Here is a 27,539-nt window from a genome sequence, read left to right on the forward strand (position 1 = left end):
GCGTCGCAAAATTCATTGAAAATTATTTATTTCCCTTTCAACTCTGCTGTCCTTCTCGCTTCTTCTTCGCGTTTGTATCTCTTCGGATGTCTTCTCTGTTCTCGAACTATTATATTATTATATATTATATTATATTATATTAGTATACTAACTATAGAAAGAGTAGAATACACTCAAAAAAAAAAAAAAAAAAAAAAAAAAAAAAAAAAAAAAAAAAAAGCCAGATACTTCGAAACCATGTATATTTTAATAATATCTGTTAAAATATAACATGCATTTAGGATCACGTATAAGCGAAGAGGACAACAGGATTAATGTCAATCTAATATCAAGCTGGTATATCAGTTGCTCCGATATTTATTTTATTGAATTGTCTATTAAGATTTTTCATCCTCGTAAATTTTGTCTACAAACAACTAAATCTTCCTTTAACTTTGTTTTTCTTATTCTTTGTTCTGATTATAATTTATAATTAATCATACATACACAGGGTGTCCCGCGACTCGCAGACATTCGACACGGAGATGATTCTGCAATTAGAAACGAGGCAAAAGGAAAGAATACAATTTGTTCGTCCGTGGCCTCGTTTTCGAGAAGATCGAGTTTGAAAATCTGTGAAGTAGACAAACTTGGCCAAGTACCGGCAAAGTATGAGCAAACAATCAGGAGAAGGTTATTTCATTCGGTTTAATTAAAATTCAATATTATTTCCGTTTAAGGCCTGGTTTTCAAGAAAGTTAAATTTGAACATCTTTAGTTAAAGAATAATTTAGTTAAGTCGATTGTCCACGAGTCACGGGACACTCTGTATATCTATAGATATAGGGTGTCTGTTAACTAGTGGTACAAGCTATCGGGGGATGATTCCGTATGAAAAAAATAAATGGAAAAGAAAGAATAAAATTTGTTCGTTGAAGGCTTCGTTTTTGAAAAAATAAAGCCTGGAAATCAAGTATGTACATGTATACGTATGTGTGCGAAGTCTCGAACGAAGAAATTTTATTCTTTCTTTTCCATTTATTTTTTCACGTAGAATTACCACTTGGCTGTTTGTATTACCAGTTACCAGATACCCTGTGTACATTATGTTCATTTTCACACCTTCAAGTTGCCCACAAATGCATAAAAATCTCCCTTCTACTTATCACATATTTAATATCGTTGCCATGCTGCTTTCCTTAATTAAAGTCCAATTTAGTTCCACACGTTTCCGTACGATCGCTATTACGTTCAATCTCCGAGAAATATTTACTTCCCCTTTATTAATATTGCATAAATATCGTAAAATAACTTGTACGTATTGTGATCTCAGTCGGGGAAAAAGCTGGAAAAAGAATCCTTTGTATCTTAACGAGCCCATTTGTGTAATGTAAGAACCTTCAATCGTTTAAAATCACTAAAGAAGTAGGTAAGAGGTATTTTAAAAAACCGGTTCAATTATCGTGGTACAGCTACACTGTGGTTCGCGATAGCCAAATAAAGAAAGAAATTAAATGGATCCCTCGTACTTCTGAAATACTTCTATTTTACATAAATGCTTATGATTGTTTCTTGTTAACCTGATACCTTATACCTTGATCTTCAAATCATTTGTGTGCTTACTTTGAGATTGACCGATAGAGGAACGAGTGGATGAATTTGCAATAGAAAAATATATTGAAATAAGTATAGGTATAAGCACAGGTATAGTGTATGCTGATCCAGATTCTCACTCTTACAGCGTTACAATACAATAGGAAGAAGGTAGGGAACACGTTCATATATTTATAGCAAAGGACATTACCAAAAGTATGTTACCTTACCTTTGTATGTAGCTCTAGCTGAAGGTTGCAAGAAACAACAATAGAAATCTACTTATAGCTCTTTTCTTTCTAGATCTTGTAATCCAAAACAAAATTTATATTCAAGGGCACAATAATACAAACCTCTCCTTATTTCGAATTTTTTTTTTTGTTTTTTTTTTTTTTTTTTTGTTTCCCTAAATTCTATTTTCTTCGTAACAGCGGTTTTCAGGTCACCGATATACAAAAGAAAAGATGTAGAGTTTATATGTATGTATGTATGTATATATATATACTGCACTACCATTTTGTAAAATTGTTGTTAATTAACGTTTCACTACACAAATGATCTGTGTATAAAGAAGAAGTTTCAGTTTTTTACTAAACAATTTTCTTTTGTCAATATACCTATATATTTTTCTTCTGATGTATTATACAAAGAAATTGAATGAAATTTAATTACATTATTTCAATGAGACGCACATTGCTTAATCACATCGAACAGTAAAACAGTATAGAGCGAGAGATTCCAAGTTGGTATATCTAATGGTGAAATTTTATAGATTCTTATATTTCGATTATATATCGATTTTTACTAAGAAAATTTTGCATGGGTGGTGAACTTTACATACTTTATCAACAGAATTGTATGAAACCAATAATCATATTTTCCAGTAACGTCCTGAGTTGCGTTATAAAATTACTCGATATAAGCCACATGTAAACAATATGCAATAGATATAATAAATAAATCTCCTTATAACATCTTTAAATTTCTCTTATGTGTATAAAATAGAGTAATAATTAAGTAATAATAGAAAAGGTTCTAAGAAAAACCTAAATATTTTCATTTTGATAATTTACTTGAAAATAAATGCGAATTACCGTATGTTTGTCACATCAGCGATAACATATGAAAATTTATTGTTTATTATAGGTGAACTTCAAACAAATTGCTAAGATTTTTACAACAGTACGATTTAAATATCTTCATTTTGTTTTACTTTGAAGTAACGTTTCATTTGCAATTTTTCTTAGTTAATTTACATCATAAAATTTGGTTTTTAAAATACTTACATTTTAAGCAGTGATTACAAAAGGAAATTCCAACTATACGCTTAATACCTGTTTCAATCACTATTTCTTCCTACATCTATTTTATAGAATTCTGTTTTTCCGCAATTTATACAAACTTGTAGAATCTCCTCTGTTCTTAATTTGTGTCCTTAATTCGCCGAATGAACTCGCGTATTTTTGGCACTTTGATGAAACAATGAATTACCATATACTATATTCTATTTGCGTGTCATTCAACAATGTTGCTTGTGTGCAACTGTTACAAATTCCCCTCGATGAATTAAAATAAATGCCAGTAACTGTATTTACCGCCTCAAACGTCGCATATAAAAATTTACTATTAGTAATCATTAAACAAATCGTCGAAATTTTCACCAATATTTTCAAACATGATTCTTAACTGCTACTTAATCACAAGCTAAAACTTTAACTCCTACATCATACGCTGTTATAATTCTACAAAATGGATCTATATTTAGCAAGAGCAACGAATAAATATAACATATAGCATAGAATAGACGACTGTTACCAACATGATAAAAGATTGTCCTGCAAAAATGTACCCAATTCTATCAATTTTAAACTCGTTTCTTATCGTCACGGCATGTTGCAACATTTGAAGGTGAAACACACGAAAGAATCTCTAAAATATGCAACGAAGATCTTCGTATTGTTCGAAGATGAGCCAGACAATGGTGAGAGAGTCGAAAAGCCCTATTGTAGTAGCAGAGACCTAACAGTCGTTTGACATACGTACGTTTCAAAATAGTTGGCAACGCGAAGTCAACGCATGATTTTACAGCGTAACTCGAGCCTCCAGCTACGTGCGTCAGGGGTGTCAAAGGACTTCCGTGCGTTGGAAGAGGCAGCGGGCAGAAGCGCCGGAAGCGGAGCGGCATATCCACGGAGACGTCGTTGGTCGGTCAACAAAGTACCGGAAGGATCTTCGTGTGCGATCGAGTAGCGCGCAGCGAACCGGTAAAACCAAAGACGAAGTGAGCCGATCGCGGTGAACCGTTCGAACTGAGATCGGGCTTACTTTCTTGCGCGGTCTGATCCTCTCCTGCACTTCTCTGGCACTTCTCCTACTACTTCGACCCACGCCATTCGTTTCCACCACCCTGCTACCACCCGTCGCAATGATCGAATCATTAACTTTGGAAAGGGTCCTGCCAGTGGCGAATACAAGCCTCTCTTTCTGTCTCTCTCCCTTTTTTTCTCTCTCCTTCTCTTCCTCTCTCTCTCTCTCTCCCTCTCTCTCTCTCTCTCTCCCTCTCCCCCCCTCTCTCTCTCTCTTTCCCTTCTTCCCCCTCCTTCTCTCTTTCTCTCTTTCTTCCTGCTTCGAGTCTTTCGTTCAATATCACTCGCGTTTCGATTACTCCTCACCTTCGTCTTTTTCTTTCGATAAGAATTTCTACAACAGCGCGTTAGATTATTGAAACCTATCGCGTGGTATCTACCGAAGCAATTGGAAGAAGAACACGCGAGGAATAAAGTGAGCTTAGAAAGATAAGAGTGCGCGCATACGTATGTACGTATGCGTGAGAAAGGATAAAATAAGCGTTATCCTAACATGCTGTTCCATTCTATTCGCTGAATTGAAGGAATAAACGTTTGGTTTCGATACGAGGTCGAACATTTGCACATTTGGTATAAAGAATAAAGAGTAGAACGTTTCTAGAACGTTTGTAGCTTCTTTCCTTCTGTCGCGATTTTTATGATTAATCCTGAGACGGTTAAGGAAACGTTTGTAAATAACCAAATATATCTATCCGCTTTCTGTCTACGTTTTTTATTTTAGGTACGTGGTTCGATATAAAATATGACGAGAAAAGTAAATACTTGAACAAAGATACGTATTTTTAAATAATTTTCACGCACTGATCAACTGCATGCTTGATTAAAATTCAGTCGAGAAGATTAATGTGTTACAGCGGATAAAAAATGTATTTACTAAACAATTAATTAGTTTGGTAATACTTCCACACATTTATTACGAGCGTTCTACACTACGAAGATGAAGTGTGGAACCTGATAAAAAAGGATAAAAAAGGATAAAAAAGGAAATAAGGATATGTGTAAACACTTTTTGTAGCTGCTGTAACTCAAATTTCGTAACTCTTTCGTTCAATTTTTATTGCACAACGTTTCATTCGTAATAATTTTGCTTCGTAAACACCCACAAAAAATTATCGATTCTTTTAATTATCATGGTAATGCTGGAATATCATCGTTTCTTAGATATTCCTCATTCATAAACTCCATATTTACCTGCGCAGGTATCATTTTCTTTTTTCTTCTTTTTCTCGTTTTTCCTTTTTCTTTTTTTCTTTTTTTCTTTTTTTGAAGCCCAAATACGATGCCTGAAAAGTCGCAGTAGGTTAAATTTAGTAAAAAGAAAACGAGGCACAAAGTAGAAAATTTGAAGATATATGAAAAGATATACAGAAAGGGATAAATATACGGAAGATACAGAGAAAGATAGATAAAGAAATGGAAGATATGGAAAATAACATTTTGCGATATAGCTTTATCGGTTTGCTGCGATGCATTTAGCTGGGTATGGAACCTGAAATTTCTATAGCAGGTAATTCAAAGGTCTCGAAAATATTTAATCCGTGCAGGTCGTCGAATAAATTGACCCGGAAATGAGGCGGCGGTTTTGTTTAAAACGTGTTTCGGTTAGATATTGAACAGAGCGGAATATGTCTACGCGCTCGTTGCGAATCTCTCGGTCCAGCCTGCCGCGCAGGTATTACAACCTGTGTGGCATGAGAACGGGGCCTTCTCTTCTCACATAATGAACGACTTCGAAGAACGGTAGTGGCATTGACCTGAATCTATTAGGGCTTTGGTTTGGCGGTATTATAGCTGCCCGTGAATCAATCCCTTACTTAGCAACATTCGTAGACCACACAAAACTTCGTATAGCTCATTATACCGGTCCTTATTCCACGTTTCTTGTCCGGATAAGCGTAAAACATTCTTCTTTTTGCGTCCTTTGTGAATTCTGCCAGTTGAACAAAAGCTCTTCTCCGGTTGTTTCAACTTCGGTATTTTTCAGTTTGCAACATGTTTCAGTTTACGATACTTCGATCGTCTTACAAATTCTCACCGGCGCTATTAATAAAATCCTATTGACGATTATGCAAATGCTGTTCCTTTAAAACTTTAAGAAATCGAATCTTTAATTTATTTTACGTTATATGCACGATGAATTTACAGAAGCGTGGATTATTTGGCAGTGATTTTGTCCACGCGCTTTCTCATTTAATTTATGGATTCTAACAAACTTCAACTGTAGCAAAGGGCGTGCTGATATTGCCGCAAAAGCGTTCAGACGAATAAATAACTATATACGTTAATCTATATTACAATTACACGTAAGAATTCTCGTATGAAAAATATCTGACTCGATTCGCATTCAGACACACTGGCACAAGTACAAGAACTATGAAACTAAACGTGAATGGAAATGGAAATTTTGTTCATATTGGAAGCATATATACAAGTATATGTTATACGTGTATATACAGGACGATGTACAAAATAAGTGACAGTAATTTCAGAGTTTTTAATTTTAACAATTGCTAACATATTTTAGTCACATCTTTGTCCGATTGATTTGAAATATGTTCAAAATAATAATTGTCATCGGGTATATTTTACATATGCACATTGTCGCTTACGAATATGTGGTCATTAACTTGTTAGAATATAATTAATAAGAAAATAACAAATAGAAAAATTCAGGACGACTTTATCTTTTATTACAACTATGCTGGAATATCACAGGACATTGAAATTTATTTTTAAAAGCTAACATGTTATAGAAAGATTGGCATTTACGAGCGTCAAACAGCTGCATAGTGGAGCAGATCTTTTATTTAAGAAGTTCATTATATTTAGCTTGTCTGGTTGGAGAAAGAATCTTCCAAATTGATTGAAAGACTATAGATTGAAGAAAAATAAATGAAAGAGACTAATTCATCGTGTTAGAGAAGATCGTTTCGTACCAATTAAAGATAACTGCATATTAAGCAACAGTTCGACATATTACGATTGCAACGAACTTTTCTGCACAGTTCCAATTAGTACAGAAACAGGTAAATCTCTCGAGAAATTAAAAGGTACAAGCGTTACGCTGTTAAACACGATAAATAAGTTCGACTCGATTAAGATCTATACGGATGGAAGTAACGCTATTTCGTAATTCGAAATCAATAGGATGCGTTTGTATTTGCCACGATTTAAATATTTCACTAATAAAGAGTAATAAAGATAAAACATTGCACGATAATTAATCCTAACTAATATAATTTCAAAGTACTTATTCTCTTAGAGTCACTATCACTTTACTAATATTATACGTATATATAATACAAGACTTTTCACTTTAACGATTGCTAACAAATTTTAATTACATCTTTGTCTGATCAACTTGAGATACGTTCTATATGTATGTTGTTAAGAAACGATATACCGAGAATCAATCTGTCTGCCATAAACAATCTTACGAGTACCAAAATAGATATTAAAAGGAGTCCATGTTCATTGCCTTTGACACGCGAATATTTTCGATTTAGACAGAAAAGCACAAATAACAGCGACGGTTGAATTTATATGAATTCCATCGCAAATTGACCCACAGGGGAATAAAAAAGTAAATGAGTTAGCAAAAAATGCCACGTTATTTAAATCGAATAACAACGCATCAATACCCTTTATTAATTTTCCAGAAATATATATGAATATAGTGCTGACGCTAATACCACACAACACAACCAAGACCAAAGGTCTGAAGAAAGTTAACGCTTTCTGTATGGATAAAGTTAGCAATAAACCGTGGTTTTGGAGAAAAAGATTTGCGAAGATAAGCTACAGTCGTCATAAACAGATGTGGTGTCGATCGTTATAACTCATACCGTCTCGTTACTACGAGTAGACCGAAAAAATAATAATAAATAGACCGAAATGTTACCGAATCTTGTGAATTGCGGGGCCCGAACCATGTCTTTTGCAATTGTTCGCTATACCATGAGCAGAGACCTATATCGATTGGTAGGTTGCGAAAATGCAAAGATTTCTCTCCATCCAACGCAAAACCTCTTCTCGTCGAGTGCAAAATATAAGAGTCTTAGGACACGTCCAAGTTGTCAGTCGCATTCAAGTTGGCACAAAATGTACTTGTATGAATTTTGCAATCTAATACTACATCCAGTTGATTTTGTGTAGAGAGGTTTTAGTAAACCTAATAAAAGAAAGTGTATAGATATAATGAAAGACAGTGTGTAGTATAGCAAAAGCGTCTTTTAAAGATTTTGACGATGCTCGTACGCTCTTTCACGACTATGTCGTGTTAAGGTTTCTTTAAAGCTAGTTTATCATAGCTAGTTGTTCTACTGTGTATAAAGTGTATAAAGAAGAGACGTTGTTTCGATTGAGATATTTGTTCACATTGCCTGCAGTTGAAAAATTCATGCTGCATCTTTAAGAGTATTTGTCAAGGAACAAGAAATGTCCATATCATTTTGCCGAAAATGGTAAAGAAGTTGTTAAAAATGAATCGAAATATACGAATATGATAGTGACGCCACTCTCCTAACACGTTCCATTTCATCTTTTTTCTTTTCAGATATCGCGCCATTTGCAAAATAATTAACGTGAATGTCACGTAATAAATCGGCTAAAGTTTGGAATCGAACAAAAAAATACCATAACATCATTGCTACGCGTCAACATCCACTTTGCATCCACACGCGTGTGCAAGAATCGGTCCAATCCGATGTCACTTTTGTCTACTGATACATACGCAAAATGTTTTAAAATCGTCTCGGAGTAACGAGAATGTAATTTCGTTTTCACTAAAATGCTATTATTCGATTCCACATCAGCTTGATATTTTTGATAACCGATGCAATGGAGACATTTATCGCGAATTGAATGCTAACTCTAACATAAGATGCTTGGCATAAATATTTCTCCGGCTGTAAGAAGATGAACTAATCTTATGACGACCGACATCAGAGTTCACAGCTGCGACAGAAAAGAATTGTAATTGTTCTGATTACTCTGAGACTACAATAATAATATCTCTTTACTTTGATTCTTTTCCGCTAATTACATTTCGATAATTACTTGAAATATACATGTACGTACAGGCATGTACTTTATATCATTCCTATTTTTAAACCGAATACCACCAAGTTATCGAATGTACAATCAGTACACATGTTCGCCTCCGAACCGCTCAAAGCGGCGATTTTATGATACTTTGGCTTTGCTCGATTCCAAATTTCAATCGATTTAACAAATAACTTTTTCATTAGTTTGAAACAGACTCAATACCCGGAAAGAAAGAAGATGAAACGTAACGTGTTAGGTGAGTGGTATCTCACTATCGTACTTACATGTTTCGATTTATTTTTAACAATTTTTCCATCATTTATTTCAGGCAAAGTGATAAGAGACATTCTTAAAGCCGCATGAGTTTTTCAATTCCAGGCGATGTCAATCAATGGCTATTTTTTAGGACCGTTGTTTTTATCGGAAATTTGTACACAGGAGAATCAGGTCGTTGAAACCAGGAAAATATCAAGTTCAAACATCAGGATCATCGAAACGACTGTTAGTGGGGTTTACTCTGTAATTTCACTTCGTATGCAGACACCCGATCCTGTTGAGAGATCCAATGCCTGTTTCTTTGATCTTCGCATGTGTAGGCTTCCAATATAGCTTTTCAAATATGTTGCTGGTAAATGACTGATTTTGACGCCGCGCTTCGCAAAAACTAGCCGGGTCTTACCTGTGGCGGTAGTGCGGATCGAATCCATCACGGAGACCGAGAAATTATAGCGATATTTTAAATGACCTTACGAACAGTTACTTGAACTTTTATTAACTGTAAAGTGGTTGGAGGATGAAAATCTTCTCACGAGTGAAGAGTAGCGAACAACGGTGATTATGAACGAGTAATTGTTAAGATTTTCGGTTTCTTGGATCGTTATTACGTGTCATTTGTTCCATGATATAATAACCGCTTTTAATAACCTTCTTCGTGAATTAGAGCGAGTTTTCTCGTCGATTAAATAGAATTCCGATAAGTTCCGCATTTTACTCCCTAGAGATTATTTCTTGCGATCTTTCCTTGTTCGTTTACGTCCTTATATAAGTTTCTCTTGGTCGTTGCCAGTTTTCTATAGCATATTATCATCATATAAATACGATACTAATATGTTTATATTTTTGAAAGATTCTATTTATAATTATGCAAAGATGAAAGAAAAGTATTTGACGAATACATTGGGCAACACAAAACACACACACACACACACACACACACACACGCGCGCGCGCGCAGACACGTTACATACCGTTTATTTTAATGATTTGCACAAATAACTTGTATAAAATGTATACCATCATACCGTATACTACGGATTGATACCTAAATGACTCCATTTAATACGATATACGCAGATAAATTTGTTTTATCACGTATATCTTTTATTATTTATAAATATCAGATAGTTAATACAATTGCTGTACATTTATTTCTTAATTTATTGAAAAATTATACGGATCAAACGTGATATTTTTATCATTTATGCACGTTATACAGTTTGACGTATAAAAAACTTGTACGTAAATTTGTTCCGTAAAGAACAAAATGCGTTTCAGTGCGAATCTCTATGTACATGAATCTCTATATAAATATGCAGACGAATCAAGCAAATAAGAAATTTATGTAACAGCCTTGAAACTTTCCTTGATTTCTGTCAGTAGTAATTTACAACCTAGAGCTATATCCAATATTTAAAAGCTATTACGAAACGACATTGAAAATCGAAAACCGATTTTAAATTGAAAATCGGTTAGAAATCAGAAATTTTGTTAATTGTTACGGCCACCTCTGAATGCGTATAGGGAACTAAACGTTAAAATGTTTAACGCATTAAAGAGAATAATAAAGGCTATATATATAGTAATATTAAGTATAGCATTATATATGCTTATATGTTGGACAACTATCAGTTGTCTATTTCGCCAATTACTTTAATGGTAATTTCCGCGAGAAGAAAAGATAAAGATGATAATTAAACATTTCCAGCCTTGTGCTTCGATGCAAATAACGATCGAGTCTTAAAAGATAATTGAACGTCGAAAAGTAATGACAGGCGACGTACCATGACCACTTATACTTTTGTCCACGGGATAATCATACGTTTTACGATATTATACTTATTCCTTAACTACAGATAATAACAACATAATGCACAATAATACGGTTGAAGATTTATTTAACGGCCTTTGACCGTTCTATAAACTTGACCGTGAATGGCCGAATTTCTCGACCGAATAAATTAATAATAAAAGTATTTATGACCACTTTTATATCGTCAAAGTTCATGGACAGGAATACGATTCGATAGAAATGTTACTCAAAGCAAACAAATTGCTAGCTTTTATCATACCTGCCTTTTATTTCATACATTCTCATAGTACTGAATACTTCTCGTGCTTGAGGGCGGATTTTTCTTTTTTTTGGGGGGGGGGGGGGAGGGAGAGCGTAAATACGGTCTTCAAGTAGGAATGTTTTTTTATTTCAGTACTTCGTATTGCTTAAATTATTTAATCTCTGTATCATTCGTCGATATCAGGAATCGATCATTTCTTGTAAAATAATACAAATTTTGGCGAGAAATAATAAATATGTTGGATTTCTCACTTTGCAAATGAATGCCAACGAAATCTCAAAGTTTCGCGTAATGCGTATTACATATTTGTAAAAAGATTCCGTGATAAGGATTTGAATACTTTCACGAGCCACGGTATGTATAAAATTGTGAATGTGAACGATTCAGTCACTCGAATACGTAGGTGTCTATTAAACGCTTAATTCTCTACAACGATATTTCGGTTCCATTGCAACCAGTGCTGCCTAATTTCCAACTTGGTGATATCGTGTGAGTATTCTTCACGGTTAATGAGAAATCCAGGCAATAACTACGGATTTATAACCAACAAAATGTCAACCCACCTCATCCAAAGGTTTTATGAGCAACTTATCGTCGAAGATGAAGCGGCATATGTTATCTATCATAAGAAGATTTTAACACGATGATAAACATATATTATAAATATATATTTGATGATAAATAAATTAAAGGACAAGTATAATTTTAACGACTGCGAGATATTAACAAATTTTATCACACGTTGCAAATTCGTACGACGATATGACAAATTGATAAAAATTGCCAGATATCATATGATTCTAAGTTGTTTATAAAATATTTATAATTAATAATTTTAAAATATTTATAATAAAGGATCTATTATCATATATTTGCTTCCCACTTGCTAGCTTATATTAATCGATCTGTGAAGGTTTTTTGAAACAAATATATTTTTATCATATAACATTGTATGATAAAAGAATCGAAAGAAGAAATTGTGAAATGAAACTTTTCGAGAGTCAAATATACTTATACATATTACACTATATAATTTTTATACTGTACATTTTATCCGACAATTTTATCCGACAATTAAACATTATTTCCCTGGTACGTCATTATTTCTATAAATTCGATATAATATTATAATTATCATTGTATCGTAATAAGTTACGTGAAACTAATAATTCAATACACAATGTACAATACAAAAAGTATTGTCACGTATCCTTGTATCACATTTCGTTTTCATAGTATCGAATTTTTACTTATTTAAGAGTACTACTAAATGACGCGAAATTCAATAGACTTGCAATAGACTACCTAATTAATTGGCACGTAAACGCTATAGTAAGTGCGCTATAGTAACGATGTGGCAATCTTTTAACCATTTCTTTTAGCCACGTATTTCAAATTCGTGTTTATATAAAATTATAGCAGCTCGATGATTACTATTCCTATGTCGGTTTCCGTAGACTGCCTGGCACCTGAACGTTTAGCAGTTTCACGAGTTACACGGAACTCCTTTTTCTGTCAAGCGGATGTTAGAAATGTACGAGTACAGGCATACGTGACTCGATACAAATAACTTGAAAAAGAAAAGCAAACAGTGGCGATGATTAATGGGATCACCGTAGTCGACCCCTGAAAAGAGAACCTAACACTCTCGAAAATACGTAGAACGAAGATTGTCACCAAATTTCATCGTCGCTGTTCTTTCTGTCGTGTTTTCTTAGGTGGATCCTGAATTGACTTATATGCTCATTGACGCAATAATGTTTAAGGTACCTGCGATGAAATTTTCATAACGAAGAAGTAGACAAAATATCTTTACATTGGTACGTCCTGTTAAAAATGCCAACAACTTTTGTCATATATGTAATTATTGAAAATAAAAGTTTCCAATATGTCACTTCGTTTTCGAGAAAATCGAATACCAAAATTTGTCAAGTATACTTTTAACCTGACTAATTATCTATTTTGAGTACGAATAAAAGAGTGTTCGCATAAACGCCCGCAATCTATTTATTATAAATTATAGACATCATTTATACGTTTGTATTAAAAACAAAAAATTATCTCCCCAAAAGCGCAGCACTTTTATGATCTAAACGCATATTTTCGCAACAAGCTATTCAAAAATAAAATTACCGTAGAATCTATCCTAGTGGAAATTAAATTTTCCGAATGAAGATCCCTAAAGATCTCCTATTAAGAGATTCTGGGAAGAAGTTTTTACATCTAAATGGAAGGTTTTTATTCTACGCTTATACCAATATAGAACGTGTAATAATTTTTGTGAAAAAAAAAGCTGAAGATATTAATCATAAAATGTAAAAAATATTTGCGAAAACGATGTTTCGAATAATGATTATTGCACTTTGGTTACTGATGTTACTGGTTACTCTGAAAAAGAAAAACAATTAAAGGCAATCACCACGAAGCTTGGAGGTACTTATGTCCGTTGAATTTATTTTTTAATTTATAATCTTAACTGTAAATAAAACAATCAATAAACATAATTTTCTATCGAATGAAAAGTTTTTTAGAAACTTGCACCGATACAATTCATTATCGTCGAAGTACTGAATAACTTTCGTTCAAATTTCATATTAGTTTGTTAGTCATTTGAGCCAAAAGTTGTACTATTCGTAATGATGAAACATAAACATCAAAGCCAAAGACCTAATCCAAAACGAAATAACATTTTCTCCGTCGAAAACTACTACGTGCGATCGAAATGCAATTACGAGCGAGCGAAATAAATTTCCCTCGTCTATAAGGTTTATCTGGAACGAATGGAAAGGTTTTATAATTATTATTTGTAACCAAAAATATTTTGGTCGAAAACATAATTCTTATTCTATAGCTTTTCTTTTTATTTTGGTTATAACAGTTATAGTGCCCGATTTCTTCGTATTATTTTTCGTACTATTTTATTAATTATAGAAAATGTTTAAAAGGGAGATCTGTGTCTTGAGGAAGTTACAGTAGCCACCGAGAGGGCTAAAAAATGTGTAATCAACAGAAGTCATAAAAACATAGTTAACGCCCAAAGTAGTCTATATCTTGTAAGTACTGGCCACTTGTTTCTCTCTTGTTGATCAAGATCTGTTCGGATTGGTTGGACTTGACAGAGCTGTACGAGAAGATTTGTCTGTCCTTTCAGCCCTACTCCAGCCCCGCATCTCGTATTCTCCAACTGCACATCTATTCCGATTTCCGCTGGCCTGTCGCAGCGTGGCCGTGTGTGCTTGTTTGACATTTACAAGTTAGTGCTAATACAATTCACAAGTAGTGGGTGATCTTACAACAACTTTGGGAGCAAGATTTGCTTTGAGATTCTTGTCCCTCTCGATCAGTTCCTCGAGTGATTAATTGTTTAATCAGTGACTTTACGTGATACGTTTGAAAAGATTTAAGCTTTCACACTACCTGTTAGTCATTTATTTTCGATACCTGTGACAGCTGTCCAATTAATAATTACATTTGCGATTTATCAGGTAAGCGTTACAATATTTTTACTCGATACACGTAAATAATAGTTTTATCTTCATTTTATTTTCCCGACTATTTTGTTAATCGTACAATGGTTAATGGTAAAAAGAAAAAAAGAAAAGAGGCGAATGCCTTGAAGAACTTGTAGCACTCGCTGAGATGAGTAAATAATGTCTAATTAGCATAATTGATAGAAACAATCCTGTAACATAAACTTTTATTATTTACTACCAATCGATATCGTAAGTGAACCTTTCCCTAATTTGAAAAGTTTTTTCTCAAAATGTCATCTATCTATCTAGGGATCTATGATCTCTAGATATGAGTTTTGTATAAAAAATGGGTAAAACCGTGCATCTATTATAACAAATATGAACAACTTTGAAACAAAGCAACCTTCATTAATATCGGTAATAATTAGCCTGTGGATTTTATGCATATTTCGCAATCCGATGCAAAACCTAAACTGTACTGATAACTGATAAACTGACGCAAACTGTATATATAATTTACAAAAATATATAATATACCTACAGCAGAATACTGTCATAATTTTATGATAGGTAAAACGAATGTCCAACTCTCATTTCTTCTCAAGTTTAATAATAAGTCTAATAATCTTGCGTTGACAATCTCTACATTACGTTCGTATTTAACGTATTACGAAGAAATTCACTTACGACGTCGAAAAATTGATTTTATGTCGAAAGGATCACTAGGACCTATATTGATCGGACATATTTTGATTATATCTTTTTTTTAACGATCTGTATATCTAACAACGAGACCCGTAGGCTCACTGTTCACGCAGCGGCGTTTCATAAAAGCGTAAACGCAGTCTATTAGACGCGACGATACGTCTAACGCCGACGTTCATACGAAGCGTACAGTAAGATACGTTTTGTCTGGCAAAATGCGAAGCGACGAAGGAGACGCGTTCATCCTACATCGGTAGAATCGTTTATAACCGCAATCTGCCGCATCGTACGCGTACTGACAATGTTAACGCCAGTCGTCACGATGAAAACGCGTAACGACAGGTGCACAGTACTTTACAATTTACAATGACCGCTGCATGCAAGCGTATCGTTAACATCAACGCGTCTAATACGCTTTCTATGACGCGACGCTTTGTGGACAATGGGTCTTAAGGCGAATTTACACTGTTTCGTTTGGAAGGAACACGGCGGATGAACGCTGCTTTCATTCATCTTCCATCCGTGTATAAATGTGTTCATGTGTTCAGGTGATCTATACATGGATCAAAGCAGCGTGTTCATCCGCCGTGTTCCTTCAAAGCGAACCGATGCAAATTCGGCTTTAGTCTCTCAGATATTTCGCCTTAATACCTTTCATCCCTACGTCTGTCCTCTAATAAGTGAGAATAAAATTTTCCTTATTTTAGATGAGATGTCTTGGTTAGAAAATATAGCTTCGACAGACCAACAATATTCCGAAAATGTTTTCGAAATCCCGTCAATGCCACTGACACCGACTTCTTCTCAGATGAACGTTCAGAGCCCTTGTTTTCCTGGAAACCGGGATCCCCCGTTGAGTCACGGATATCTTTGGAATAACTTTTCCAATCCTTGCAGTATTTCAACGTCGGTTAACACGTTGACTGATCGTGCATTGTCACCGTTTCATAGCGCAAATATTCAGCATTCCAATAGTAATCGAAATTATCGAATATACAGGTACAAATAAAAGTAATTAGTACGTAAACTGTGGATTTTCATGCATTTCATTTTTATGAGAAATTTGAAGATGCAGAAACGTACAATTAAAATACAAATGTACAAAATGCACGTTGCAAAGATATGAAAAATATTTCAAGCGAATATCTTTTTTACTATCTTCCATTTTGTTAGTTACGTTGACAAAAACGCAAAACCGCATAAAAATCCGCCGCCTAGTAATTAAAATTGTGAATATTCGAAAGCAAAGTTTTCTATGAAAATGTTCATTTTCTTATCGATTTCAAGTCACGATTTCTATCTTTTACAGCAAAAGCAATTTTAAAACCCAACACATTGTCGATTAATCCCGTGTTGTTAAAATTATCCCCTTGTTTGATTTTGAAATTAAACATATTTTATGGTAGGCGTTCTATGGTAGAAAGGGCATCGTCGTAATATTAAACTATCGAGGATATTAAATTATTCCCTGTCTTAATAATTATATCTTTGATTCCTACAAAACGTTGTCAATTTGCCAGCTACTTTTAAGATTTAGATCCAACAATCTGTTTTCATTTTCAACAGTGTCATACTAAAATATTTATCGTAATTTTTCTCCTGTGATATTCGTACACATTTAATAGGCTCATTCTATCCTCCGAATCAAAACATTACCGTTATTTCGTTAAATTCAACAGCTAACATTGGATTTTATTTTAGAAATATTATTCTATTTTCAAGCAAGAAACTGTAAAATGAAAACTGCAAATAAAACTGCAAGGATACGTTCAATGGAATTAGTATGTTAGCTAATGAAATTATTCAAATGTTTTTAACGGAAGGAGTATGTTGGCAAATAAAATTATTCAAATATGTGTAAACTAAATCCGACATGATATTCAACCTTGATTACTTAATATGTATTTCGAAACACGAGGCTATGTTATATTTCTAATTAATAATTGAAGTTTATGATAATAGAACAAAAGCGAGTTTATTAAATGCAACGAAATTAAAATATCTTGTTCGCAATTAAATTTCTTTCCATCGTATTGGCAATGTAACAATAAGAAAACGGAGAGAAATATAAGAAATGAAAATTACTGACAATTTCGGAAAAATACTTATTTTCAATTATGTAGGAAAAAATGATTTCCATTAGTTTCGAATTTCTTATGAGATATCAATCGATACGAAAAAAAGAATATTCTAATTAATTCATTTCTCCTTTTTACTAAATTATGTTTTAAGTAAAATAAGTTTAGAAATAGGCATAGATTATGGGTTCCGGATTAGATGTAGATGTAGATTTTAGATTTGCAACAAGATTATTCCAGACAAATCTAAAGAGCATATTCAACGATAAAGAACGCAAAGTACTGCCGTGATAATCTAAAGTTACATAAATACTAATAATCATGAAAACATAATTATCGATGAAATTCTAGACAATTATAAATACTTCTTAAATGATTCATAGCATTCGTTTCACGTCTCAAATGGAAACAAAATGCATATGTTTCGATATATTTAAATAGTTTTAAATATTAATTTAAATATTTTTCGATGGAAAGAATACAATTGTTTGACAGATTGAACAATTCGAGACTGAACAGTCAATATTTGATGACTAAATACGAAAAGCGTTCAAATATTTATAATTTACTAAATGACATTCTCTTATTTAAAAACTATTCTATGCATTACATATATTTTTAATATTTTTTTATTTATAGCCAAGAGAGATATATTTATTATAGCCAAAGAGAAAAAGGAATCCCCAAAGATATAATTTTATAATATCAAAGTATCAATTTAATTTTCTTTGCACAATCTCATTCAGTTTTCTTTTCGTCATTAGCTCTTTCAAGCAAAACAATAAGTATACAAAATTTTCTATTACAATTTTTTTATTATTATGTTACACTGAACAATTTCTTTATTAATTTCTCTTGTTCTCCGTTTTGTATGAAACTGTGTTTTAAAATATGATTAGAATGTAAAATAGAAGTCTTGTAACCCTATAGGGTAGCCAATAAATTACTGCTATCACTACTAGTAATTTCTTTATTATTATAACATCATTAAATAATATCTGCTTTCTTCTTGCTAAAAGATGGGAGCAATATTCGCAGCAAAACTCCACTATCGACGAAGAGGATATAGTCGACGAGTCGAGGGAAAGAATAAACATAAATTCCACAGAGCAATCTTTAGATTTTATTTGTGAAAGAGCTCAAGATCGTCAAATCTCCACGACTACAACGGTATTTCGCGCTTGGGAAATTCCGGCATATCAGAACACTGGGCAAAACACCGAAAATGAGCTGAAATGTCGTTCATGGCAAGAGTCACGGTATTCGATTGGCTTGAGCAATAATTCCTTTGACAATGAAGCGTGTTCATTGTCACGTGTAGAACAAGGTGGTAAGATACTTTCAGACGATATTATCAGCATGTAAAATAGATAAAATAACAATTCTATATCAACTTTTTAACAGTGCAGTTTAAAATGTCGAATAACGAAGACGTTAATAGTTACTAAATAATTATGTTCACACGAATTTGTATTGAACAGTACATTAATGAACACTACATTAACTTCGTTTATGACTTTACCGTCGCCAATGTGGCTATAATGGGGCCAGCGTAGCCTAAATATTTATCGAACATGTAACTATACTTTTCATTTCATATCATCGCGTGTAACAAACGACAAGGCTATCGTAAAATCATTGTAAAATTGTAATACTTTTTGCAATAAACGCAAACCACATTTTAACGCTAACTTCTCCTTCATCTTCGTCTCGAATATTTATTCGAATTACACATTCATCGATAGAAAACGAAATGAAAATATTTGAAAAATATTTCACTCTATATTTCCAGACTTATTTTTAGAGGAATTCCACGTTCATTTTTAGCCGAAACATGGTTTTGAAATCATATAAAGTTTATATATCCCTAAAGATATGTTCCATACTACTGTGATCAAAAGAATTGAAAGATCGATAATTTATTTCTGTGCATATCGTTCTCCTCAAATCAAATTTTTGCAAATTTAGTACATCCGCTGTTGATAATTATTGATACAGATACTTTTAAAGCAAGAAACGACGACAATTTCTAAATTTCTTCAATACGTTACATTCTTTGGTGTTGCACAAATTCATACAATACCTTTAACAATCAAAGATAAAACAAAAGTATTTAACACAAAAATAGAGATAGAATAAGATAATTACACAAAGATGTATAAATTTTCTTAAAATCTCCTAATAATTCAAAAAAAAATTCGAAACATAGTTTTTATCAGTATATATAATATAATTCGCTTTTTCATTACAATCACTACATATGTTTCTCGTTGTTATTATACTAAAAAATATTGAAGAAATTTTAATTTACTATATATTCATATTAAACAAAACAAAAAAAAAAAAAAAAAAAAAAAAGACGTAAAATTGATTTAATTGAAATTGGAATAAAAATAATATTGAGATATTAGCATTTCGTTAAAAATTCAATTGTCAACATATATGTGACGCCAATGAATTCGTGTAATTTAAAAAAGAATGAAATTATTCGCAAAACTTCGCGGACTGGTTCGATTGACGTCAGTTAACAAATATAGATGAGATAGCGGTACGGAAGCAAGGCTAAGGGCTCTACCACCGATCCGACCACGTTTTATACATCATCGCCCGCAGATGATCCTGATTCCGACAACCTACATTATAGCGGCACGTTTATTAACTGGCACGCGGGAGCAGCTTGGTAATGACGCATCGAATATCCAGCTATTTTCATCTGACTGCCGCTTTGTGAATAAAAAACTGATACCGGTTAAAACCTCACTACGATTACATCGTCCCGTATAATGCTAGAGGATACAGGAAATCGTCACTGAACTGAATTTTCATCCGCCAAATTTCGCGAAAGCCATTTGAAGTCACGTTAGCAGATATTAGTTAGCAAACTAATTTTCAAACAAGCGTCAACTAACTAGAGATAAATGCTGGATAAGAAGCTGATTTACGTATTTTCCAAATTTTAGAACGCGCGTTTTATCCATAACGAGTAAAATACATAGATTCATATTCACATGTTTATTCGAGATGGAGTTATTTAATAAATTCCCATTTCTTCCGAGACTGAAACATAAAACTACAATAAATAAACACACTAATATCATACGATAATGGATTATTATTTTAAAAACTCATATTTTTTATCAGCATAAATAATTAAACATACGAGACAAAGTACTTTATGGAACAAGACAATATAAAATATTTAATCCTATATAAACTTCCAATTATAGAAAAAAACAATTTCATGAAGTTATCACGTTATGTCGTATTAATGATGGATTTAACGAATTTTATTATAAATCAAGATTTTCTATATACATTCATTAATTTATACAACATTTATAAATCTGAATTTATTTCTTCTCTATAAGACGCTACAGTAGCCAAGTAATAGTTTTCAGCATCAGCTTATTCTAGAATTTGCTTATGTAAATTCTGATAAAAAAAGAGCTACTGTATCTTTAAAGATTTATAGATTTTTTTTTTTTTTTTTTTTTTTTATAGAATTTTGATATACATGAAATTCTTACGTTTCAATATACTATTCAATATACGTTCAAATATACTATTTCTATTGTGTTAGAAGTCGTAACTTTGTTAACTTATTAAATTTATTAAAATCTGAATCCTTTACATTTCAGAGACAAATAAACGATTGACCGGCGACAGACCTCGCAAAGAAAGGACTGCATTTACAAAACATCAAATTCGCCACCTTGAATATGAATTTGCGCATAGTAATTATCTGACACGTTTACGTCGCTATGAAATAGCAGTTGCTCTCGATCTAACAGAACGTCAGGTAAATTGAAATTTTAAAATCACCTCTATCTTTTAAAATTTTAATATATTTTTCATATCGTTTATTATTTTGTTATTCTCTAGAAAATAGTATTGCAGGATACCTAGATCCAGAAGTGATTCCATTGAAAGATATAATTTTAATTCCATAGAACTCATTGCATTTTGTATTTCCCCATCTTTCATACGATAAGTTCTACGAAATTGAAAATAAAATATCTTTTAAACTAATTTTTTAAAACACAAGCAAATCAATATCTTCTTATAGAAAATAAAAAACCAATTGTATGTGTAGAAGAAATGTATGATTCAAATGTATGATTGAAAAAAATAATAGTAAGCTTTGAAGTCTTAAAGCACGTCGTGCAATATTCAAAACTATTTGATTTTACCTCATGAATTTTTTTCCTATTCTATACTACTTCCGATAGTATACTACAATTAAATAATAGCTAGAAAAGATATTACGCATGTAAATTTGTATTTGGTTTGAACTATTTCTTCAAATGATGAACTATTGAATCAAATGTATCGATAAAGTATAATATTTGGCAAATAGAAAGTTTCATTTCATATCAACTAATTATAAGTAAATAAAACAATATTACAAGAACAGTATTTTAATTCTAGACATAATTAGTTAACTTTGTTAAGTAAAATTCTCTTGTTATGTTCTGTTATGTTATAACTAGTAATATATTATGGATTATCACTTGAAAAAAATATAGTTGTGTACATAATAAATAACTAATGTAATATGTTCCTAATTTTTTAGGTAAAGGTATGGTTTCAAAATAGACGTATGAAGTGGAAGAGAACAAAAGCGGGATTAGGAAGTGCATCAGAAAAATTTTGATGATCCCTGATAATTACTTCTTTAATTTTAAACATCTTATACAATGTCCAATGTAAATAGTAAATTAAGTAAAATCATGTAATCAAAAAAGTGTTCAATATCTCTATAGTACTTAATTATAACATTTGTACATTATTGTGTTTAATAAAAAATTTATGTAACATTATCTAGAAGAAACTATCGGTACAAAATTCATATCAAAACCTTTTTCTTTTAATTTTTCTTCTAAAGCAGATAATTTATGTCTTGTACTTTGTTCAAAACTTATATGCCTCTGGTTTTGGATATCTTCGTTTCTTATTTTAGTAACTTTACTTCTGTTTATTACTTTAGGATGAATTTTTGTTGTCCATGTTTTACCAGCAAAAAAGCCATTGTGTTGTTTCTCAGGTGGAATATATGTAGCTAATTAAAAACATTAAATGATATATTACATGGTAAAATTGAAGCATTCGCTCAATAATTGTTGTACATTTTTGTATAATACCTTTTAATAATCTTCCGTACATAAGATAGTTATTCATTGTTTCTGCAGCTACTTTTGCAACTTCGGGGTACAGGAATTCCACGTATCCATAGCCACGACTTCTACCAGTCTAGAAATAACATATACTATTATATTATGTACTTAATTTTTAAGCACACCTTATTTTACATTATATGTTGTTAATCACTATTGCAAATATTAATGGCAACCATTAAAATGACTAACTAAGGGGATACATCAATAAGGGTACAACACTTAATTACTATAAGTCAGATTAATCATTACAAAAAGAATCTATCTCTTATATTATGTAGGACATATATTGGTATTCTAAGAAAGCATATTCATACTCAAACCAGTGCAAATAATATTATAATGGTAATCAAACTTGTAAAATAGGTAGTTGAAATTTTATAACATTTATATACATACATATTTATATTATGTATAATTCAAATTTATGTATACTTACATTTCTTGATCGAACAACTCGCACTCTAGTTACTTTACCAAATTGTGTAAAATACTCTGTCATTTGTTCTTCGTAAAAACCATGAGGTATATGACCTAAATACACTATACCTCTACGATATCTTATTTGAGGCCTTATTTTTCTCCTCCTGACTTTAATAACTTTGTGCGATTTTTCAGGTTTTGGAGACAAAACTGTTTTTGGAATATTTGTTGCTTTAACATTTTTCTTCTGGAATAAGACAAATTTTTTCGATTTAAAATCTTATTCAATTTTTTGCAATTAAATATCACAGCATGTATAATAGATTATGTTTAAATGCATACTAACCTCCAACACTTTTTTAACATTTTCTATCGCTTTAGATACAGTTGATTCCTCTTCTATATCTGATGATTTACGTTTAACTTTTATAGCTTTTTTAAGAGGTGGAACTCTGACTGCATTAGATTTCTTTTTAATTTTCATTTTATATTTGTATTAATACAACGTAAGAACACACAATACACGTTAACGGAGAGGAAACGAGAGTAGTGCTAATGGCAGTAGGTTACTTATCTCCCGGTACAAGTGCTGCCCCAAGCGGACAAAATTTCGCATGCGATATTATCGACTTAGTATAGTACTAATTCGAATTTTGAATTGAAACTATTAGGTTGTCCGAAAAGTGTCTTCCTTTCGCAAACGTGTTTTTTTTTTACAACAGTGCACCTTCATACAAACGTGAAACCAAGTCTGTGAAATGACGCGGTGTTTATCTCAACGGAACAAAATGGATCGTAAGTAATTCGACAGAATAATATAAAACAAAAAACGTTGTGTGTCTATTATTTCCTCATAAAACGAAAGAAACTTTTCGGACAATCTAATAAATGAAATTACAAAGAATAGAACGACGTCCTGGAAATAAAGTAAAAAAATTCTATATTTGCAATATGTTTCAACCGTATCATGATACAACTGATTGGAACGGTGATTTCGTGCAGAATCTGTTATATTTGTAATGTTTTCCAATTTTAATACGGAGCCGATTGCCGACATTTCTGAAATAATTAATTTAATAATTGGAACTTAATGTTTGTTTCGGCGTTCAGAATATACACATCTTCCAAAAATCGTCCCATGAATTCTTTAACACCCGATTACAAGCAAAAGGGAACCGGTGTGTATGTACAATTAGTACAGTGATGACTGAAGGGTCAATTTATCTTGAATAAAATACGGATAGAGATGCAAACGACAGAAGCGATAAGATTAAAATTTCTGTTTGAAAATGAACAATGTCTACGTCATACTGTGTTACAAGGAAATAAACGAAAAAGTGGATAACGATGTTGAAAAATTCAACGGAAAAGCAATAGCTTGCAACAATTTATATTGCTTACTTTTTGGTTTAATTTTATAATGATTTATAAGTAAAAAATCTGTAAGAATACATTTTGTAATGAAACGTATATTTATATATAACAATAGAATATTATTATCATATTATAAAAAAGTCAATTTGATCTCGCACAGATAAATAATGATTTTCTTAATAAAGGCGTTTTACTGTCGTTCCAGCTGATTCTTCTCGAGTATGACGCTCAAGCTCATCGGCAGCGAGTACACCTGTAACACGACCCACTATTCTACCAATTACCGAGCCAGCCACTGTGCCAACTGGACCAGCTATGCAGGTACCAACCGCAGCACCAGCTTTTGAACCAACGTGTGACCCAACAGTCTTCCCTACTCTTTTTGCATGTTCCACATCCCTCAGAACTTTCTTAAGATATTTGATTGTTTCTTTAATACGTTGCTTCTCCTCGGGATCGCTTTCAGCCTTACGGCATTCTTTCAGTTTATCGATGGCATCCTTTATCTCATTGACTCTCTCGCTTGCGTGACTTTCAATGCATATACCATCGTCGAAAGAGGAAACTGTACAGAATATAGAGTCTGATACACTAACTACTCTTAGTGTAGTACCCGAGTGTTCCAAACTGTAGTTGATCCTGTCTGTATAGGGGTTCCATGCACCGGGTAAACCTTATGCGTCGATATTAGTACGAGGATTAGCTTGTAAATAGAAAAATCATTTCTACGCTAAAGTTAATAATATTTTCATTCTCGTGTATAATCTTACCGCCTCGTGCCCTTCGCCTATTGTGAATCGGACTCATATTTTGTATTCCGACAACACCTTTTGCGTCCAAATGCTCGACAATTGTATCAGTGTTGGATATTTTGATATCCTTTGCGCCCACGCTATAATTTAAAAGTGAAAAATGAGAATCACGTTGAGGTTCGAATATTTGAAAGCCACAAAACATTTTTCTGGTTTAAGTCCTTATGAAAAAAAAAAAAAAAACAAATTATGAAAAGAAGAAATTGCTTAAAATAGTACTGGCAGTTTTTCACGAATATCATGGAAACTAAGCGATACCACTTTGTATGTATATGGGAAAAAGTTATTTAAAACATCGATTTCTACAACATATTCAAAAATCATTACAGTTAGAAAATAGTTAACTTTTCATCATATAAACTATTTTGTAAAACGTATATTTCTTACAATTACTTCCACTTCAATTTTTCACATAATAAACTTGAGGAAACATGTATTATAGTTAATGATATTTGAAATAAAAATTCAGGTGCTTAGAGGAATATGTTGTATACTTACAAATAAGATAATGATGCTTTGGAAATTAACACCACAAATATTATACTATATATTATAAAATACGATTGGATCGCCACAAAATACAGAACTGTCAACTAGACAAGAATACATAGTACTTGACTTTATTCGACCGTTTATCTTATCTGACAATAGACAATCTGAGTATATGTAGAAGCGAACGTGTGTGATTGCGAGATACAGTGATTTGCAGGACAGTTGTAGCGATTGGCGTTATGAATTAAAAATTCAATTAATATCGGAAAAACGTTGTTCAAAGAAAACGAATTCTATTTAAAATTGAAATAATCCTATTATGCTTTTAAAAACGCAACAAATAAAAATTCAGTTTCGTTTTTGAAAAGTGTCTATTAGTTGTCTGATGACACTATTTACTAAATTGGCCAAAAATTCCTTTGGGATTCCATTTCTGAAAAAATCTTTTTTAAACAAACATACGGGCATTTAGGGGAAATAATACATAATAATAATTGATTAGTACTACCAGTCCTAGTAAAATTAATAGCATACTGAAAACTTTAATCTTCAGGAATTGACAAATGCATTTCGCTGTAGATTAACAATCAACAGACAGCAACAGGTGCATGCATACATAACTAATTGAACTTAATAAGAATAGGATAAATACGCATTAAATATAAACTATTGGAAACTCTAAAAGATACTGTGAATATATCGTTCTGTAGACCTTAAACATACTACTTCAGCTTAATGTACATAGAAAGTGGAGAAGACTGAATAATACTGAACAAGTTCCGTCGAAGAGTTTCCCAGAACCAATTTTGTATGCATTATAGTAATGAATTTTGAAATCGTAAAAAAATTACCGAATTTATTTATTTATTTTCAAATATTAATAACTATAGAAATATATCTGTTGAGAAAATAAAATCTGTGCTATAGTTTAAGGTGGAACTGTAGAAAAGCTGATTATCTTCCAATCTCGAGGATTTTTGGATATGTCGTAGAAATCGGTATTTTGAGTAATCGGTCTTTTACTACTACTAAGCAACGTTAAAATAGGCGATTCTTTTGAAAGTGGTATAAGTCCATTTTCCTTCGTTTTGAAATATCGAAGAGTTTACAATCTAGTTTACGAGTCTATATCGATTGAAAAAGCCTGATAAGCTCGACTTAGTTTCTTCATGTCTTTATAAGTTTAAGTAGATGTAAGTTCATTGTACAAATAGTTTTTCTGAGAATTAATTAGACCAATATTTTTTTCGGGCTCGTGAATGGACTTACACCAGTTTCAAACTTGGTAAACTAAATACATTCATTAAATTTTAATTATTCAAAATATGCTTTATGTTTTATGCTCTAATTCACTTTTGTTGATAAACATTAATACGACGTTTGAAAATAAACAGTAGGAAGCTGAACAAATTAAAATTATCGTAATATTACTATGCCAGACTGCAGTACATACTTGTATCACTATCAGATTCTACTGTAGGTATAAAGTTATTTAGTGAAAAAAAGGCAAGATAAGCACAATACGTAATATTTTCTTCGATCTTAGATCTTGCGATTCGACACAAGCTAACCGATTACAACATAATCTGTAACGCGATAGATACATAGCAAAAAAAAAAAAAAAAAAAAAAAAAAAAACAAAAACAAAATACTTTTCTCTAAGCGTATTTTTA

General features: G+C 32.2%; 3 protein-coding genes, 2 long non-coding RNA genes and 1 pseudogene across 11 annotated transcripts in view; 2 read left to right on the forward strand and 4 right to left on the reverse strand.

Annotated features, from left to right (window-relative positions):
* The window catches only part of LOC126928391 (anosmin-1), a 35,692-nt gene extending 31,739 nt beyond the window's left edge, over positions 1-3,953 (reverse strand). For 3 of the 6 annotated variants that reach the window (XR_007716638.1, XM_050744160.1, XM_050744157.1), the window contains exon 1: positions 3,616-3,953. Coding sequence is in view for 3 of the 6 variants with exons in the window: in XM_050744160.1 (XP_050600117.1) it covers positions 3,616-3,757 (142 nt within the window). In the remaining 3 variants the exon portion in view is untranslated. Of the gene's footprint in view, positions 1-1,602; positions 1,742-3,615 lie in introns of those variants that run through there. The other 3 variants (XM_050744146.1, XM_050744154.1, XM_050744149.1) reach the window with 3 other exon arrangements.
* On the forward strand, positions 67-27,515 carry LOC126928618 (uncharacterized). The gene is made up of 2 exons (XR_007716851.1): positions 67-239; positions 27,475-27,515. It is a non-coding gene; the product is annotated as an uncharacterized LOC126928618 (long non-coding RNA).
* Positions 164-1,603, reverse strand: LOC126928608 (uncharacterized). The gene is made up of 2 exons (XR_007716845.1): positions 1,102-1,603; positions 164-416 (listed from the first exon to the last, which is right to left on the reverse strand). It is a non-coding gene; the product is annotated as an uncharacterized LOC126928608 (long non-coding RNA).
* Positions 16,062-22,436, forward strand: LOC126928517 (homeobox protein GBX-2-like; annotated as a pseudogene).
* On the reverse strand, positions 22,249-23,754 carry LOC126928546 (MKI67 FHA domain-interacting nucleolar phosphoprotein). Its single transcript, XM_050744192.1, has 4 exons — positions 23,535-23,754; positions 23,205-23,435; positions 22,733-22,841; positions 22,249-22,650 (listed from the first exon to the last, which is right to left on the reverse strand). Exons 1-4 carry the CDS (start codon positions 23,670-23,672, stop codon positions 22,409-22,411), a joined length of 720 nt encoding a protein of 239 aa, XP_050600149.1. The 5' UTR covers positions 23,673-23,754; the 3' UTR covers positions 22,249-22,408.
* On the reverse strand, positions 24,638-27,457 carry LOC126928571 (uncharacterized). Of its 2 annotated transcripts, none has more exons than XM_050744202.1 (3): positions 27,320-27,457; positions 25,333-25,454; positions 24,638-25,235 (listed from the first exon to the last, which is right to left on the reverse strand). In XM_050744202.1, the coding sequence occupies exons 2-3, from the start codon at positions 25,367-25,369 to the stop codon at positions 24,739-24,741; spliced, it is 534 nt and encodes a 177-aa protein (XP_050600159.1). In that variant the 5' UTR covers positions 25,370-25,454; positions 27,320-27,457; the 3' UTR covers positions 24,638-24,738. The 2 variants fall into 2 exon arrangements, with proteins under 2 accessions (XP_050600159.1, XP_050600165.1); XM_050744208.1 differs by lacking the exon at positions 27,320-27,457 and adding an exon at positions 25,873-26,414.
* Positions 27,516-27,539: the final 24 nt, after the last annotated feature.

This window comes from Bombus affinis, chromosome 2, assembly GCF_024516045.1.
Source record: "Bombus affinis isolate iyBomAffi1 chromosome 2, iyBomAffi1.2, whole genome shotgun sequence".
Lineage (NCBI taxonomy): Eukaryota > Metazoa > Arthropoda > Insecta > Hymenoptera > Apidae > Bombus > Bombus affinis.